At 35.9% G+C, this 18,659-nt stretch overlaps 1 protein-coding gene across 1 annotated transcript; it reads right to left on the bottom strand.

Annotated features, from left to right (window-relative positions):
* Window positions 1-3,916: 3,916 nt before the first annotated feature.
* Window positions 3,917-4,708, bottom strand: LOC115632952. Its single transcript, XM_030530248.1, has 2 exons — window positions 4,440-4,708; window positions 3,917-4,380 (listed from the first exon to the last, which is right to left on the bottom strand). The coding sequence occupies exons 1-2, from the start codon at window positions 4,614-4,616 to the stop codon at window positions 4,030-4,032; spliced, it is 528 nt and encodes a 175-aa protein (XP_030386108.1). The 5' UTR covers window positions 4,617-4,708; the 3' UTR covers window positions 3,917-4,029.
* Between the last annotated feature and the right edge of the window lie 13,951 nt (window positions 4,709-18,659).

The following is an 18,659-nucleotide window of genomic DNA, read 5'->3' as shown; positions in this document are numbered from 1 at the left end:
GGGAACTATCAAATGTTAATCTTAATTAATTGCTACTAATTACAACAAAGTTGGTGAAAGGGACGTGTTACTGTGTCTGTACTGTTTTCCATTTATGTCAGATCCTGAAGGGACCTTAAAATAATAAATGCTTAATAAGTTTTTATTTAAGTTTTTTGTTTATTAAATGATATAATAAATACATATTTTGTATGTGTTTTAATGTAATAATAGTCTGTGATCTGGGATGCAAATTTTGATATTTTGTTATTAATAAAATATAGTTTAAATACATCTTATATTGCTGATATTTTTTTTTTTTTGAGCCTTCGGAAATGAAATCAACGGCTTTCTTTCTTCACAAATCACAACATTTTCAGAGTTTTTGGAATTATAGTGAAACATTTTGCTGTTAATTGCCTCTGCCTTTTTGTTGGCTCTTCATACTACCAATAATTTTAGCCTGCTAGCTTAATAAAAATACAGAAGACTGTATAGTTTTTAGACTGAAGGCATATAAATGGAGATATAAAATTATTGAATACATAAAATGTAAATACATTTGGCCATTTTTAGTTTGACAGAAAATAACATAAATATTAATAATAATATTAATTTATACACCTACTTATATCGACCATTTGAAAATAGATATTTAATGACTTTCCAGTTCTTTTTTTTTGTCGATTTAGTTTTGTCCTGTTTTGGCACAAACAAGTGCCACAATAACAAGTTGCTGCGCAATGCGGAAATATAACAAATTGTCGTAGATTCATTCGACGCTGTAAAGCGAAAACACGCGAATTGGCACACACCTATCGCCTTTTAACCCTTCTTGCCCTTCTTGCACATGTGAAATCCTTGGTAACACATACTATAAACATACATATGTGCTGCTATAAACAACAGGGCAGCGAATTGGCACATAAATAGCCGGAAACAAAATGCATAATGGCAGTAAATGAGTAAGAGAATAAAGAAGTAAACAAAAGGGCTATGCCAAATATAGAAAACAGAACAGAAGTTGATGTCAAAGATAACGATAGTCAGTCGCGTGTTACACCAACTTCTAATTAATTTTTCGGAAAAATCTGAACTTAAACGGAAATGAATTTAAACTTTTAGTGCAGGGCGGAAGTCGCAGCCCACACTGCCAGTTGCATTCAGCAATTGTTTCATTTTGCACTTCCGGCTAGCCCCTTTGGCTTTGGCTTCTCTATTCCACTACAGCCAGCCAGCGAGTTGGCTGAGTGGCTTTTGTTACTCTGCTCTGCCTTGGCCGGCGCTCAAGCGTATTTATTGTTATGCTTTTTTCAATTAATGTAAAAAACAGTGCAGCAACTAAAACAACAACTGCCGTCAAAAGTCGGGCGAGTCACAGAGCCGAGGAGCCAAAGAGTCACACAGCCACAGAACCACAAAGCCATGAAATTGCCAAAGCGCGGCGGCAAAATGTTGAGTGGCAGGATAAATGGTTGGGTTTGGTTGCATTGAGTGAGTGCAATGGCCACAATTCACAATTACAAAGGAACTTAAAGTTGAAACTGCAATACTAGTATAAATCGTTATCATCACTTTTTACGTCAATGGAGAACTAGTTTAATTGCCTAGTTGTTCAATAAAAAATATGGAATTGTATAGCAATTAGAGGTAAAACCAATGTGGGCCATCCTGAAGTATCACCTCCTTTTGTAGTCCATCACAATAAAAGTACTTCCCAATCTGCAGCGCTGGAGAACGAAAAATTTTACTCAGTTTGATTGAAAAGTTGGCTACACTTTCTTAGCATTATATTATTTGCAATTTGATAATGCGAGACTAACCAATGATCTGCCTATCGATGACCTATCGATACACAAAAAGTGCAGCACTGCAATAGCTGAGTGATTAATTTATAATAAGAGTACATATTATAAGCGCTTTATTCCGCCTATTTTTAATACTACGGATAAGTGCAGCTGCGTTTGAAAATATCGCATTGCTGATACTAGTTTGGCTGTCAACTGAACTTTAATTTATTTTAACTTGGTGCTCCGCACTATTTAATTAATTCCCAGCAATCACCGCAAAGCAACGAACCGTTGCTCTTTGTTCGTTGCCCATTCCCACGATTATGTAATGACGTCTAGCCGCTCAAAAACAAAAAAATACAGCTGCAAAGGTCTTATGAGAAAATTGTTCACATACCGCAGACATTTGAGTATGGTCAGCGAGTCGAAGCAGCTTAGTAGCCCTGTGGGGTGACATAAACTAAGTGTTAAAATGAAAATGGGAGACATATAATGCGGTTTGGTTTAGTTGTAGTGGTAGATTGTTTTACTCTGCAGAAACAAAAGAATACTAGAACGTACAGGCTAATGCTGAGTAAATATTTGTATGTGGATAGTGCTTACAATTTCATGATATCTTATAATTTTCGGATATACTTGTATTATATCTCTTGAAAGTGAACGAAATATGGTTCACATTAAAAATTAACTAAAACTATTCTCTTTTAAAGAAAACATGGAAAATTCTTGTTAAGTTCAATAGTTAATTTATATTATTTTTATATTTCCCGTTTTTTGTAGTTACTGCTTATTGTTAATGTAGATTTCTCGTTTCTTGTAGACCAACATGAAAGTATTTTCTATTCACTGATCGGTTTAGATTTTTGTGCTCTAATTATAATGATCTTTCACTCACTTTCGAAATAAATCTCACTCTTTTCTTAAAAAATTGTTTTCTATAGTTATCTTTAATTTATTTATCAGTACCTTGGCTAAAGATCTGCAATCAACTTACTTAAATTACTAAAAGACTTTCTTATCACACAAAGTCCTCTAATAACACAATAGACATATATATGAAGCAATTAAGAGTCAAAATAAGTTGCGGTATAATGCGACGCATCAGCCGTTTTGTTAGCTTCAGCTAATTAGATAATCATTCGTTAGTTACGCCACAATAAAGTACTGGAATATATATATAAAATGCCACAAATTGCAACAATTATGAGTTAACGAGCTCGTATTTGCTGTCCGCGCTTTGCATAAGGCCGTAAACTAGGCCATAAATTTCCCATTAAAATGCTGCACATAATCGCTTATCCGACTCACTGGCAAACGAACTTCAACTCTATCCTGAACAAATCGCGCATAATTATAGCCTAGACATCATAAAACTTGATGTTTGAAGCTTGTAAATTGTCTCTGATTTGAGTGACTTGGAGTAGTTTTATGTGATGGCATTACAATATGGGATAGAGGGGGTGGGGGGAGGGGGAAGCGGCGTGGGCGGCAGTTAAGTAAATTATCACGTCATGTGCTGAATATAAAATCATACAACGAGATGTGAAGATTGAAGTTGGGGCTGAAACATGAGGTTTTATGGGAGAGACGTGCTCATAAATTGCCCAACATTTTGTTTTTTTTTCTTCTTTTCTGCATTATATACGATTCATGTTGGAGTTGTCTGCAGTTGTTGGAAAAATTTAAGGAACTAATTTTATTAGTTTTCCTTATGCACAGCGTCTATTTGGGGGGCAGGGAGAGGAAAGGTTTCACTGTGTGTCGCTTCGAGTTGATTAAGTTGTTGAGGGAAGTTGTTGGTCGCCTAATTAGAAAAGTTTACCGAGTGGCCATTGACCTGAAAGGCTGGAGAAGTTGTTTACTGAGATGGTTTGGATACCGGAAATGGTCGTTAATAATAGAAACTAGATTTGGTTTTATGGACTGCATTCAACTAGGCCAGACATTGGAAGTCTCAGCAACATTTGTAATTTGTGAACACTTTAAGCATTTGCTAAGCAACGAGAGATCACAAAATATCGATAATTGAGTAATCGATAAGCAATTTGTGCCTTTGCAGCCCTTGTTTTTAGTTTTTGTATCACTTCTTCCCTGACTACTGAAATGTGCAAATGTTAACGTGAAAACCAAAATAAAATCACAACATATTAACACCAACCTACACTGATCCTCAGAGTTTTTATTCTAATTTCCAAAATTTATTGCATACCACAAATTTGGGAGCTAATAAAGAAATGAGGCGAATGCTATATTCTTCAAATTACGATCTGGCTGGCTTCTTCGCTGGCTTCTTGGCTTTTGGCTTAGCCTTCGGATGTTGCTTGCGAGTGCGTTTATTGGTTTTGTTAGGGCGGGGGCGGGTCCGTGGCATAGGTTTACGTTGGCGCATCTTCAGTTTGTGGCCGCAACAACTTGTAATTTTTTTCATCCTCAGTTTGCAAATTAAGTCCACATCGTCACTCTGGTTTGAGGTCCAAGATTCAAAAATTTTCATACCTTTATTCGGTTCATTGCCATTGCTGCTAGTAGTTTTAAGCTCACTATCAGCCTTTTTATCACTGAGTTTGTCAGAGCTGAATACCCTGCTTTTGTGATCATATTTAATGTTGGGCTGTGGATGGGTTTTTCAATATCCTGGGGTTCCTTTTATATAACAACACATTCGCATACCTGCTTAAAAAGTACGCGCTCCTCTATGCTGAGTCTGTTCCACAAAAGTGCCGCATTCTTAACCAGATTATAGCCGCGAAAGCGATGGCCAAAGCGATGCCGATAGTCACGCAAGAAGTTCAAATAAGGCACCTCGGTTTTCTTGGTTGGCAATCGTATATTCATATCAGAGTTCATTTCAATAAGTTTCAATTGCAACGTGAGTTCTTTTTATAAAAAATATTTTAGGTGTGCTTGGTAGGACGGACTCAAAGGTACTGATATTTTTAATTTTATTAATATGTGACTGAATATTGCATTGTAAGATTTAAAGGGGCGCCTACTTCATAGTTTCGTGTGAAATATAACACAATAACTCTTTTTAGCATAATAGTTTTTTTTAAAGTACATTGAAATAGTGCTTAAAAAGATGAAGCATTTTTTAAATTCTTTTTCTTTTTTTCTTTTTTTTTTCAAATATTTCTTTGTTCTCTATCTCTTGCGCTTAGCAAGCCTTTCTGGTGGAAATTCAATCAGCCGGAAGGTCAGCCCCAAAGTTTGAAAGAACACAAGCACAATTATTTTAAAATTTAACCAATTTCGAGTTTTAAGAAATTCACAGAATGAGAATCAATGAGATATTTTATATTAATGTAAGCATTCGTTGGATATATTTTCTCATAGAATATGAAGTCAGTGATGTTGAAATGTGCGTAATGTGCATGTTTGCAATGTTTTTTTCAGATGCAATTTTCCCAATCAAGAAAATTCAGTATGCATTATATTTCGCTTTCCCTGTCACATCGTCCTCCTGTCTTCCGAATCATAAATAAACATAATTTCAGCAATTAATATGCAATTAATGTTCGTCATTTTAGCAACTTTTAATGTATTTAATTAATTAAAATTGCCACCAGCCTATGGCAACATATTTTTATGTCACATCAGCAGATTGCAATGGCCACCCCGATCATACTGCAATGAGGCTCATCATTCCTTATATATATACTTTAACATATATATGTATATATGCGTGCACATTACAAAGAGCCTTCTCTGGGCTATGCACACTCATTAACACAACAATAAAATACGCCCCTGCACAACGCCACCCCCACCACCGTCACCCCCAGCTCGTGCAATGTACTCGCATATGCATACACTTAGAGAAAATAATTTTCGAGACTTTAGAAAATGTAATTAAAACTAAATAAAATTCTCTACTTCAAAAAAAAATTATATTATTTATAAATATTTCTAATCACAATTCTAACAGACATTATACTTTTAATTTGCTGATTAAGCTGGATTTTTACTACCAAATCTTTGATTGACAAAATGTCTAAAAATGTCACACGATTGTTTTTATTTTTATTTTGGAAATTAGCCGGGTTTTCATAAATTTATGTCCTGAATAAGAATTGTGAGCACGCTACAGCTTATAATGGACTTTGTATTATGTATGGTACTATTGTTCACAAAACTCTCTACTTAAAAACTCTATATCTATGAGTCTAATATGAACATTTTATATCAGCATAATGATCCAAAATGGGACTATAGTCGCTAAAAACTGATGTATGCCCGGCTAAGTCTTCATATTTTAATCCAATAAAAAGGTTTTGTCCAACGACTAGTTCATTCAAGAAGTCCTCCAAACAGAGCACAGCTTTAGTAAGTGAATCAATAGGTATGGTTTCAAATATCTTTAAACCGCTGATAGGACCTCATTGACCAGTGCATGGTCAGCATAAACAAAAATCCTCTTATATCTCAATATTACATCTTATATAACGTATTAAAATTATTTCACTCTTTGCAGAAAGCACTACTAGTCTTATGAACATCAACATTTTGTAATTTTTTTTTCATTTAGGCCTGGTATAAATATTTACAACTCAACTGACCAACTATTCTCATGAATACAATATTCTAAGTGTACTAAGGAATTGAGATAGTACCCCCATCAAATTTCCAAAGACCAGAAAAAACCCTCAAGATTAATACTAGTTTCGAAATATTCAATGAAAAATCACTTTTAAAATAACAATTGGTTTTTCTGAGTGTATATTTGCGTATAGAGCGACTCGACAATTAATGTGACTGACACACATGCAAATTTTCCAGCACTGCGCGTTGTCATATTTGATTTACAGTTGCAATTTACGCACGTTCCCTGCCATGCCATGGCGTTGGAGATGGCGTTGGCGATGACGATGGCGATGGCGACGGGCACCCAACAACGACAGCTGTCCATGTCACCGTCCAGCGTTTGTTTGATGTTGTTAATTGATTTTCAAAGTCAACTTGGTCGGGCCCACACCCAGTCCCACTGCTGCTGAGGTGGGACGACAACATCATTCAGAGGCGAGGCTTTCGCTTTTACTTAAAAATGCTGCAGAGATTAGCAGGGCAGTAAAATGTGCTGTACACTCAGGCGCAAGCGACAATAAAACCAATTCGAATCTCTAGACCCAATCGAACGTGCACACACACACACACGCACAACATCAACAACAATTTGTACAGAAGTGCAGCGAAGCGCATTTACAGTTGCAATTGCATGTGGATTTGGTTGTGAATGTGAATGAGAATGTGGATCTGAATGCGGCTGTCCAAGTGGCGAGCTGTTTGTTTTATGTGCGACCATTGTAGTGCCCCGTGTCTGGTTGTAGCTGCTATTCCGATTTCTGTTGTTGTTGTGTCCATCGGTGGGGCTGCTGTTGTTGTTCTTGTTGTTGTCTGCATAGCATGCGGTTCAATCAAAGCGATTTCCAATGTCCACAAAATTGCGCAAAAGGACATTTTGGTAATTTGACAACTAGGCTGGCAATGTTTTACTCCCCCACACCTCCCACAAGGACCCCTCTGCACACCCACCGTGCCACTCTTCTCCCGACGCTCTAGCGGAAGCAACTAGCCGAGCCGACTCTAAGCGCGCACGCTTGTTGTTGGTAATGAGTTTGGTTTTGCTGTTTAAATTTAAACACGCATCAATCGAGTGCTGTCTGGAGGGAGGCTAGAGAAGGGTTGATGGTCGTGGTCGTGGTCTCGACTGCATTTCCAAAGTGTGTTTGCATTTAACGCCAAATGCATTTCAAAATGCGCCCGGATTCTCCACCAATACATCGACCAGACCAGAAACATGACAGTTGCATTAATTTTGATTGCGCAAATATTTTAAGTATGCGGATTGAGTGGCATCGGCATGCCCGAAAAAATGGTTGACATTGGATTGGGGTTAAGTGTCAGTTGGGTGGTGAGTTTTCCACCATGGGCCTAGGTGTTAAAGCTTTAGTTACATGAACTTATATTCTGGATGACATATTAAACCATGGGGAAAATGGTTCATTAATAAAAACATCCGTTATTAAAAGTATACTTAAGTTTTATTCATGAAGCAATTTATCAAAAATTGAACCTTTTTTAATCCGTTACAACCAAATTCAATTTATCAGGTCCCACAAAACTGTTTCACTAAAGAAAATTAGTAGCGCATAGCAATTAAGGGATAAATTAAATTTGTTCTTAAAAAATAAGTAACCAACAATATAAAATGTCCGTAGTAATAAATAATGCATTAAATAATCCCTAAATTTTATAAAATAGGTTAAATAGGATAATCAAATCGTCTTAAATGTTTTTCTATAAAAATTTCTTGTTTTTGTGACTGGTGCAGTAATTTATAATTTATAATTTTCTTGTCGCACTAGGAAAGAATAATAATAACAAATAAAAATAAGTCGTACGACGCTATTTTAATTAGTCATTTCTTCTTCTTTATTAATAAATCGTGATTTATAAAAAGTTTTTTCGAAAGACATTTTTTCACCACCGATTTGTCGGAGTTTTTTTATTTACAAACCTAATGCCATTGCAGGATAAAAATGTAAAGTTATATTAATTAATTGCTCTATACAAGTATCTACAAAATGTGACGTACAGGTTTTGATTGGCAGATAAGCTTTGGTGTTCGAAAAGCAAAAGCAGGAAAAACAACATAAATAAAAGTAAAATTGAAATTCAATCTATTTTTGAAACACACAGATAAATGAAAAATTAGTTCAAATAAATGCATACAAATAATATTAATAATTTAATACTATTATTGATTTAGTCAATGGTGTAAGAAAGCATCGTTCAACTTTAAAAGTGGATTTGCTTATAAAAAAGCCAAGTATGTTTTTAAAATATATCCAATAATTGACTAAATAATTTGTAATTAAAAAAAAAAATCTAAATTTTTGAAGTTTTTTTGGAAGGCGTAGTATTTGTATGAAAACAACGTATAAATAAAATTATGAAAAGAAATAAATATTAACACTTGATTTAGATAACCAAAAATATATTGAATCAATATTAATAATAAATCTGAAAACCAAGAACTTTTCACATTTTAAGTTCTTCAACCACTTAATTTCCACCTTAAATTGAGATTAGCATTCTATCTTCTTTTAAAAATCTTCGTTCTTTAGAAACAGTTGAGGCTGTTCAGCCTGAATGCGGTATTGTTTCTATAATTTTTCAAAATATGAACCATTTAGAAGTTTTTTATTGGGAAATTAGTTTTTAATGACACAAGTGGAATCTTGCTTTAACAATTTACATTCTACAATTTCGACGATTGTGAAAATACAATTCTTAAATGGACTTCTTCAAGTGCATTGCTTGGACGTTAAAGAGAAAATTAAAGTTTAAAAGTGAACCATCGGCTTTAATAAAATTGAGACATTAACCACCCAACGCTCAAATGACAGCATTTGCATAAATGTTGCGATTCTTAATGAATTCAACTTCAATGCAATAATTTTTTATTTTTACTTTTGAGCTGCTGGCAAAGACAAACAGACGAGGATGAAGTCAAACAATTGACAGACAGAGAAAAAGAATCCACTTAAAAGTACAAGCAGGCGAAAGCTTTTAAGTATAAAATATATAGACTGTATATAATTTTACTGTTTGTTGACTTTTGGCGTTCTCATTGGCAGCAGTCAATCAGGCAATCAATAAAAGCAGGCAGACAGTCCTCCTGACAGCTGTGTTCTAATTTCTTATTTGAAATGCTCACCAAATGCAAATTGACGGTGCGATTGAGACTGAGTTCCCATTTCTCCCACTCCATCGTGGTGTATGAAGGCACAATGGATGTGAGTTAAGTGCGCGTGATAAATTTAAAAAAAAATAATAATAATACTTTTCTCTTGATTATAGCAAAAATTTTTTAATTTTAACTCCGGAAACATAAATATTAAATACTCAGGAACTTCGTTCATTCAAGTAATGCTTTTATGAACAGTTAGAGAAAAACTTTATAATTTAAAGCCAGTTATGCTATACTTTATTATAAATGAAGGATGCCTTCTCTTTTCAATATCAGATTTTCCTAGATCCATTTAAAAGAGGCAGCTCAATTTATTGTCGTAATTATTCAATTTCTCAGAATATTTTCATTTCCTCAAAACAATTTGGTAATTGATTTATTTTGTTTAATTATAAAACTCTCTGAAAAAATTGTCCTTGCTCAGACCGATTTTGAAAGTACATTTGCACATTTAAGAGAATTAAATTATATTTTAGTCTTACAGTTTATAGTTTAGCTCATTCATTTTTGTTTAATTTGTTTAGGACGTCTTATATCTTTTCCCTACAAAAACAACTATATATAAAGTAAATATTCTATACTTTAATTTATTATAAACTTCATTTTAGAAATTAAACTTGTATATCTCAGTATTTTCATATTTTAAATTCTTAATATGTACTTCAGTCGATTTCTTAAATCCACTCACGCGCACATCTCTATTGTTTGCGACTTCATGAGTGTGCAGTTTTTCATTGATGCTTGTATTCGCTTATGTTTATTAAATATTTATATTGCGAGTTTTATTTGAAAATCACTGCATTATTCAAAATATAAAATGCTGCAAAACAAAATTTATGGGCATTTTATGTTAAATTGATGGCAACATGCTTGCAAATGTTCTGCCTTGTCAGTTGACCTCGTTACAGACCTTAAGCCTCTGGCATCGCCTTCACCGTATAGACGATGCCCTGGGCAGCTGCCTGCAGTGCGTATACTTGATATTTGTTACAGCTGCTGCTGCTGCAGCAGCAATGTTTTCTCCGGTTCTGGGCTATGGCTCTGTCGATAGTCTGGATGGCTTGCTGGTGATGGTGCTTGGGTTGCCTTCGTCATGTTTTGCATATTGTTTGTTTTTTGTACTGCAATATTGTCGACATTTCTGCCTTGTCCTTTGCACTTTGCACTGCTTCGATATGTATAGCATATCAAATTTATTTTACAGTTACAATATTTAATTTGCTCTTACGCAAATTGTTGCCATTTTCATTTTGTTCTATGCAAATTTCTTCCACCATCGAGGGGTCATCCATCGGAGCTGCTGTGCGGCATACTATTGGAACGTGTTTTTTGTTATTGATATTTGCAAATTTGTTGAAAATTGTGCATTTAAGTCAATACACATAAATCAATTCTATTTATTTAGCTGAACAATGCAACTGAAATGGAGTCGAGTGGCAGACATTTGATGGAACCATTGAGTGCAACTGCAGATAGGTCCGTCGACTCTACATACTTCATATTTGAGATAAGTAATAGATTGACATCAGGTGTTGTAGAAGTACAAACGCAATTGATTTCACTTTTAAAATCAAATCAAATATACCTTCTATACGAGTATTTCTCGTAATGCTTGAAACAATAAACAGTTTCTCGTGCATACAAAATGCAATAAATAAAATGCTGCATGTTAACAAATATAAATCCAATATATATTCGCTCTTTCATTGTGGCTTTTATCCCTAACATGAGAAGGAATTAATATCAAGTCGAGTAAAAATTACTAGTAGATCGTAGAATGAAATAAAATAAATGTTTCGAAATGAGTTCTGGCGTGTAGAGAAATTTTATTAAATCTAAAGCTATCACAAATCTTAATGCAATTAAATACTTCATTTATATTTCATTACACTAAAATTTCTTGATACTACAAATATCGATGCAAACAAATTTAAATATTCCGCATGTTTCCTGTACCCAGATACGAAGAAAGCGTGTACTAGTTTCCTTTATTCTCTAATACATATGCACATATGAAATGAGAACATTTATGATATTATTGAACAAATGATTCAAATAATATCACACACCTTTCTACAACAAAATTAAACAAGGCTCCAACATCACCTTCAACTTCTGCCAATGAATGCAGCAAACAAGCAAGCAGGCTCGAAGCCGTAAAGAATAATTTCTCAAGTATACGCCGGGTGGTACAAGCCACGAGTTGTCAACTATTTGTACAATATAGCATATGAAAGGTAGGTGGTAGGTCTCTATTAAGAGCACACGCATATGCCTGGCGCTGACACTATCTGCTCATACATAGTGCCAGTGTCGACTTAATTTCAGAGAGAAGGAACAACGGGAAACCAAGCAAGCGGCAACAACTGCTACGCATAAACAAAACCGGAAACAACGATCAATTATCGGATTGCAGTTGTTGCTGTTGCTGTTGTTGTTGCAGGCAGGAAGCGTGTGCGCTTAAAAGTTTAAACTACAGTTATGTGGGCGTAGTGTCGGCTGGCATGAAAGCCAGGCAAGCAGTCTGGGAGGATGGCAGACTGGAAAGGAAAGCAGGCAGAGAAGCATATTGCGCAGGTGGAAAATTTATAATTTGCAAAATTGCCACGCATGTTGGCAACATGTTAAATGGTCGTTGTTACTCCTGCCAGGCAGTTAGTTGGCCTCGGCCCCTTTGCTTATCCTTCTCGCCGCTGCCATACAGTGGGATCAGATCTGCGATTTAGCTGAACAAAACAAAACAAAAACAGTTTTTGTTGCTTCATTTTTGTTTTGATCGTGGCAGTTATCTCATGAATCATAAGTGGATCTTAAAGCAGGATTGACATTTAATTTATAGATGCAATCAGATTTACCTCAACAGAAATGAATATTGGCTCAATGCCTAAAATAGAAACAATTCTGTTAATCACTTGTGATAGCATTTTTCTAGAATTGTCGTTTTTTTTTTTATTAATAAAAGAATTTTTTTTAGAGAAATACTACAATTTCCTATTAATAAATGCCAATCTCTTATTCAATAACACTTTTTTGTAAAGAGCCAAGCTGCATTTGAACATATTTACCATTCCCATGGGTAGAATCTACGCCAATACAAAAAGAAAATTTCTCCGTTTCTATACAGTTTGAAAAAATTATGCACTTTCTTAAATGCGTAAACTTCGTTGTGTGTTAATCTATGATAAAAATCTTTCTCATTAAGAATTCATATAAAACTACTTTTTAATTGTTGTAGTTAATGCTGAATAAATATATATTTTTTTAAATTTTATTTTAGTTCGTGCTACTACCATGAAAGTTATGACGCTTATATAAATTAATATTTATACTTTTTTTAAATAATGAAACTTTACTATACACTCTACAAAACATTAATCTTAGCAGTTCGATTTTTAGATTTATTAGAAATCAAATCCCTCTTCCTTCGATATGAAATCATTCTGCACAAAAGATTCTACAGTAAACTTAATTGAAATATGGCCTGTAATTTGTCAAAATTGTGTGGGAGGAATCATATTAGTAACGAGATTTTCATTGACTTTTTATTTAACTGCCGACCACTGTGCGTTGTTTCAGCCGGCTGGCCATCGTCTCGTTTGAGGTTAACATAATTTGAGCGTGCCTTGCCGTCAAAGCTACACACATAACCCTGGCCCGTGTTGGCTTTTATGCTATGCCCAGCAGCGTCGAGCAACAACCTCGACTCCGACCGTCCGCCGGTGACACCCAACTACGACCCGTGTACAAAGTTCGATTTAAAGCCTCGTTTATTTTGCCAGGCAGGTCGGCAGGCAGGCAGGCAGGCAGTCATCGTCTGGTTGGTTGCATGTTGCAAAAGTTGTTGCCGTTGCACAACCGCATGCCACAACATGCAGCAGGTCGGTTGGCGGGTCGCCCGGCCTTCTCTGGCCCAGCCTAGCCCTTAACTCGCAACACTCATGGCACAACCCCATGGCATGCCCCACTTGGCAATTGCCAAAACTATTTGTTTACATATTTAGACCAAGCGAAAAAGGCATGTTGTCAAGTCATGTTTACTGTGAAATATGCACATTTAAATGAAGCGGGGAGTCCATGTACACTTATGTACAAGCATACAAAAATACACATGAAGGAATGTGCAGACATTGGCAAATAAAAAACAATTTACTGATTTGTTGCTCTCGTACTTCGGGAATGCATCATCGATACGATCATTTGTTGTATTTTAGAATAAATGTACAAATATTATAGATTGTAGGAATATCAATTTTTTACTATTTCTAAACTTTAAATAAATATTATATAAATAGAGTTGGTTGTTGGAGTGTACCTGTAAAACAAATTTAATTCAATTTTGTAAACTTTTTTAACGCAAAAATAACAAGTAAAAAGGCTAAAGTCGGGTGTCTCCACATTGAAATACTCTGTACATATGTTTACAAAAATTATAGAAACAAAAAATAAGAAAATTAAAAAAAAAAAATTTTGCATGGGAGAGGGGGGAGGGAGGGAAATTCCAAAATATAAATTTTCTGCGTATTCACACAAGGCATCTTGGACTAAAATTTGGTGTTCCTAGGTCTTATAGTCTCCGAGATATAGGCGATTATACGAATGGAAAATCGGGAAAACCCCAAAGGGGGGAAGTGGGGGGAAAATCAAAAAAATAAAACAAACTCGCTATAGCGTACACACATAAGGAATGTTTGTGCAAAATTTGGTGTCTCTAGCTCTTATAGTCTCTGAGATCCAGGTGTTCATACGGACGGACAGACGGACAGACAGGCGGACAGACAGACGGACAGACAGACAGACAGGGCTAGATCGACTCGTCTCGTCATGCTCATCCAGAATATATATACTTTGTGGGTCTGCCACGCCTACTTCTGTACATTTCATGTACAGAGTATAACAACAAGGAAAGAAATGAAAATCAAATTCCTGCATTCCACATATATCCTGAATACCCGTATACTCAAAGGGTTAAAGGACATACCAGTTCAGTGCGAGTCTAGATGTTACCCATAGAAGCAGGAGTGACAGACCTCATACAGTGTATGTAAATAATGATATATACAAAATTTGATTATTTTTAAACTCGAGTCTTGACACTTTAATTTAGTTGTGTACGATAGTATTTGGATCACATGTTACGCAATTGTTTTGCAATTCGCTGCATGACTAATTGATTTTCTGAGGCATCGAATGCAATATACTTGGTTTTAAGTATTTTATCAGTCAGACGACAATTGAACTGGTAACAATGAAGGTTGCACTTGGTTTACTATTCGCTGCACTACTAGGTGTAGGTTATGTGGAGGCTGGACAAAAAACCTTTGACGCTCCAGCGCAATTGCATTTAAAGGACTAACATTCGGGCCAGAGCTATTGCTTTAATATGTTAACTACATATTATTCTTTTAAAGAAATATAACTAAAAGAGGAAAAAGTCCATTTTCTTCTTGAGTATAGTATGGTATAGCAGCTCCTACAAGTAGTCCTGAATCTGTCCATTTAATCGAAATAAATCTGTAAAAAATATAATTTGTACAAGTATGCAAATCTCACACGTTTTTACTTCATTTTTCAATTCGAGTGACTGGCTTAGTTACCAAATGTTGCAAACTAATGTAAATATATGCTAATGTTTATTAATTGTTTCCAGTTCCAGTTATGAAAAGTATATCTTCTTTTTTTTCTGTTCAATCAAAGCATTGAAGCCGTGCATTCAGATTAGCTCCTTAACAATACATTTTTACAAATATAAAATAACCCCACCTCGAGCACTTCCGCGCGAGGATTAATAAAAGTATATCTCAGCATATATTTTAACCACATATTCAAATTCTTGTTGCTACCCAAGTACTTTTCTTTGTACAATTTGGAATGTCTTGGCCTGTTGGGGTAATTATTTATGCATTTTGCCCACGAGCTGGCACACAAAAGTCAAGATCAAAGTCCCAATTTGAAACGTAATTATGCCATTTGCTGCACGTTTTGCCAATTCAAAAAACTTCTTTGCGCCCTTCTTATCACTCCTGCAACAGAATTGCACAAAATAGGCCAGCGGCACGCCCCGTGAAAACCCATTTGAATTGGAGGGCAAGTTAAAAAAAATTGAAGAGTGTCTCAGGCATATAGTACGTACATATATATGCTGGAAATAAAAAAGCAACTTCGGCAACAACAACTCCCCAACTACTCAGCCAACTGTGCGTCTTGCCCGCGGGGCTCGAATTTCGTAGAAAAATCACGCGCGCTTATCTTAACCGAACCCATGCAATTAACGCCCATTGCGCTGTCACTGTGAAAAATGAGCAAAGGCGGTGGCAAAGCAATTGGAGTGGTTGAAAAAAACAAAATGGAAGGAGGGAGGGTGGGTGGATGGAAGTAGTTGGAGCCCCCACCCTCCCGCGTGCTAAGCAATTGCAAAATGATTTGCAAACGATGCGCAAACGAATTCGAACTCGATTCGTTTCGTTTCGTTTTGTTTGGAGGCAGCCTTCCATTTCAAGACGCCAAACAGCCTGCCCGATTTTCCCAATAGCTACAAATTTTAATTGCTGCTGCGATAGCAGGTCGAGTAGAAGGACGAGAAGTTTTGTTGTTGTTGTTGCTGCTTCGTCTTGAATATAAGTCGCATTGATAAGAGAGTCACGTTCCACGGAAACGGTTGAAGTGTTTGGGGGGGCGTATTCGGCATCGACGCCAGAGCACTTGGTCCTGGTCTGGTCCCCAAAGACAATGTTGTTTGTGTCTTCATTATCAATGACAGGGAGCGGAAACAATGGTTACTCTTTTATTGCCAGCGAGCTTCTGTGCCGCCTGTGCCTTTGAGTCAAATTGATAAGATGCTGAAAATGACTTGGAAAACAATAAACGTGGGCATGAAATGAATAAATGCTCTGCATTTAGCAATGAAATGAATGGCAACTGGGGAGTGTGGGGAGGTCTCGTATTGGGTGGCAAAGACAATCGTAATTTTCGGTGCATAAACAGAACGTTTGAGCATTTTAATGAGTTATTTTATATGGGACATGGGGCCACCTATTGAGGTTTTTAAATGCTGAGAAGCCGCTGCTATATCGCATTGTTAGGTAGAACTTAAAAAAGCCTTCCAGCATATTTTTATTCTACAAATATTTCTTAAATTTACATAAGATTATATGCGACTTTATTAAACCTTTAATCGCTTCATATGCCTATGTCATGAGCATTGACAAATTTTTGCCTATGTTCACAGACCACTCATTTTCCTAATTGACATTATTTGAAACTACTTGTATAGAAAATATTAGTTCCAAATAATGTCAATTATCCAATCAATTAATGTCAATCTAATTCAGCCGACTTTGCTAAATAATGTGCTTGCAAAACTTTAACGTGTTTGTTTTAAAACTCATCAAGACCGATTTCTGCTATAAGTCGACAAAATTTCAACCCTGGACCGTTGAAGTCTTTTTAGGAATTGATTGAGATAAATCCAATAGGAACATTATTGTTCCGTATTCCACTTATAGATTATTTTAAACCCCAATAACAGAATTCACTATATTCACTATTGTTTTTCTAACTTTCTGCTTGGCATCTGAATACTCTTTTCAATACTAAATGCTGGACAATATATTTTTTTCTTAAAATTTGTCCCTCAATAGTTAAATAATAACAAAATAAAGAATGCCAACAATAACAACAAGGAGTTCTACAATGTGGCAATTGTAACAATTTTCTTTAATTAATTGATATAATTTTTCAAAACGGAATTGTAAAAGAAATAATAAAAAGAGTCAATAGGGGTTGCATTGAAATTGAAAATCTTTGGTCGGAAAACTGCATGCACGAGTCGCTGGGAAATGCCTTTAAAGTGTTATTCGATGCGCTGCTGACGACAGCCAAGGGTGGCTTGAGTTGTGGTTGGGGTGGTGGTGGTGGTTGTGAGGTTGCTACCTTTGGTGGTCGCATATACGGTTGATGTTTCGCACTCGCCCCTGTGATTGAACTAATTGACACATGTGCTGAAAAATGTAACCAAAAATGTTTTTGAGAAATAAGAGTCTATAACGGTTTGGAAAAAAAAAACACAGAGTACTGCTTTAACATACAACCGAAGAACTTTTGCCAAAGGTGGTGGCCAACATGTTTCTGATTTTTTTTTTTTTTTTTGGAGCACACGACATGTAATGTAATGCGATATGTCAATAAAGTCGCTGATTCGGCGAGAAAAATTTAAAGAAGGAAACTTTTGTGAAAAGTAAAAGTAGCAGCGAAGGTCAACATCATCAAAATGTCTGGCGGCCAAACACAAATACAACACACACACACACACACATGGTTGTCTGAGAGATGGACCCACATGCTGCTCAAAAAGTAGCGCCAGCAACTTCTTCCTTAGCATCACTGCCGGAGTCGTAGTGAAAATGATAATGTTAAAGTTTTACAACTTAAGTCGTCAAAGTCAAACACACTCTAGGGAAATTACAAACACATTCGAGACAACAACAACAACAACAACAAGAACAAGTAGAAGTGACGTAGTGAGTATGTAATATAGCTAAGGATGCCATAGGGGTCAAGAGCTGCGAACACACGGACAGCTGGTGGTGACTTTTCCTTCAGCTTCTACTATACTCCTCAACTTTTGTCTTGTGATGAAATATCCCAGACAAGTTTTACCTTGGCGGGCAAAAATCTTCACTACACTAAGGTGTAGTAGTTGTTGTTGTTGCTATTGTTGTTTTTATTGTATTTGTTGTTGTTGTTGTTGCCACTGTTGGCTTTTACAGCGCTTCGGGGTGGTATTAGTGTAAAGCACGCCATGGCGCCACTTTAGCTGCTTAACTTCGAGATACCAAGACCAACAAGGCCAAGAACAATAACATCAAGCTTTATCCCATCCCATCCCATCCCATCCCCTCCGCCAGCTGGCCATTAGCATAAATAAACGTTCTAAGTACGCGCCATAAAGGTGTAAATGCTGCTAATAATACAAAAGACAAGCAAAATGGGAACGTCAGCGAAATGAAAACCTGGTAACTAGTGGGGAGTCTCAACAACAAACCGCCAACAGCTCGGCTCGAGGGACTTTTCCTTGTGCTTCAATTTTATGCATTTGACATAAAATTTGCCCAAGTATTTCATAAAATTTTGTTACGCATCAA

Source organism: Scaptodrosophila lebanonensis, unplaced genomic scaffold (assembly GCF_003285725.1).
Source record: "Scaptodrosophila lebanonensis strain 11010-0011.00,11010-0021.00 unplaced genomic scaffold, SlebRS2 tig00001415-arrow-pilon, whole genome shotgun sequence".
Taxonomy (NCBI): Eukaryota; Metazoa; Arthropoda; class Insecta; order Diptera; family Drosophilidae; genus Scaptodrosophila; species Scaptodrosophila lebanonensis.
This window is presented reverse-complemented; position numbering and strand designations above follow the sequence as displayed.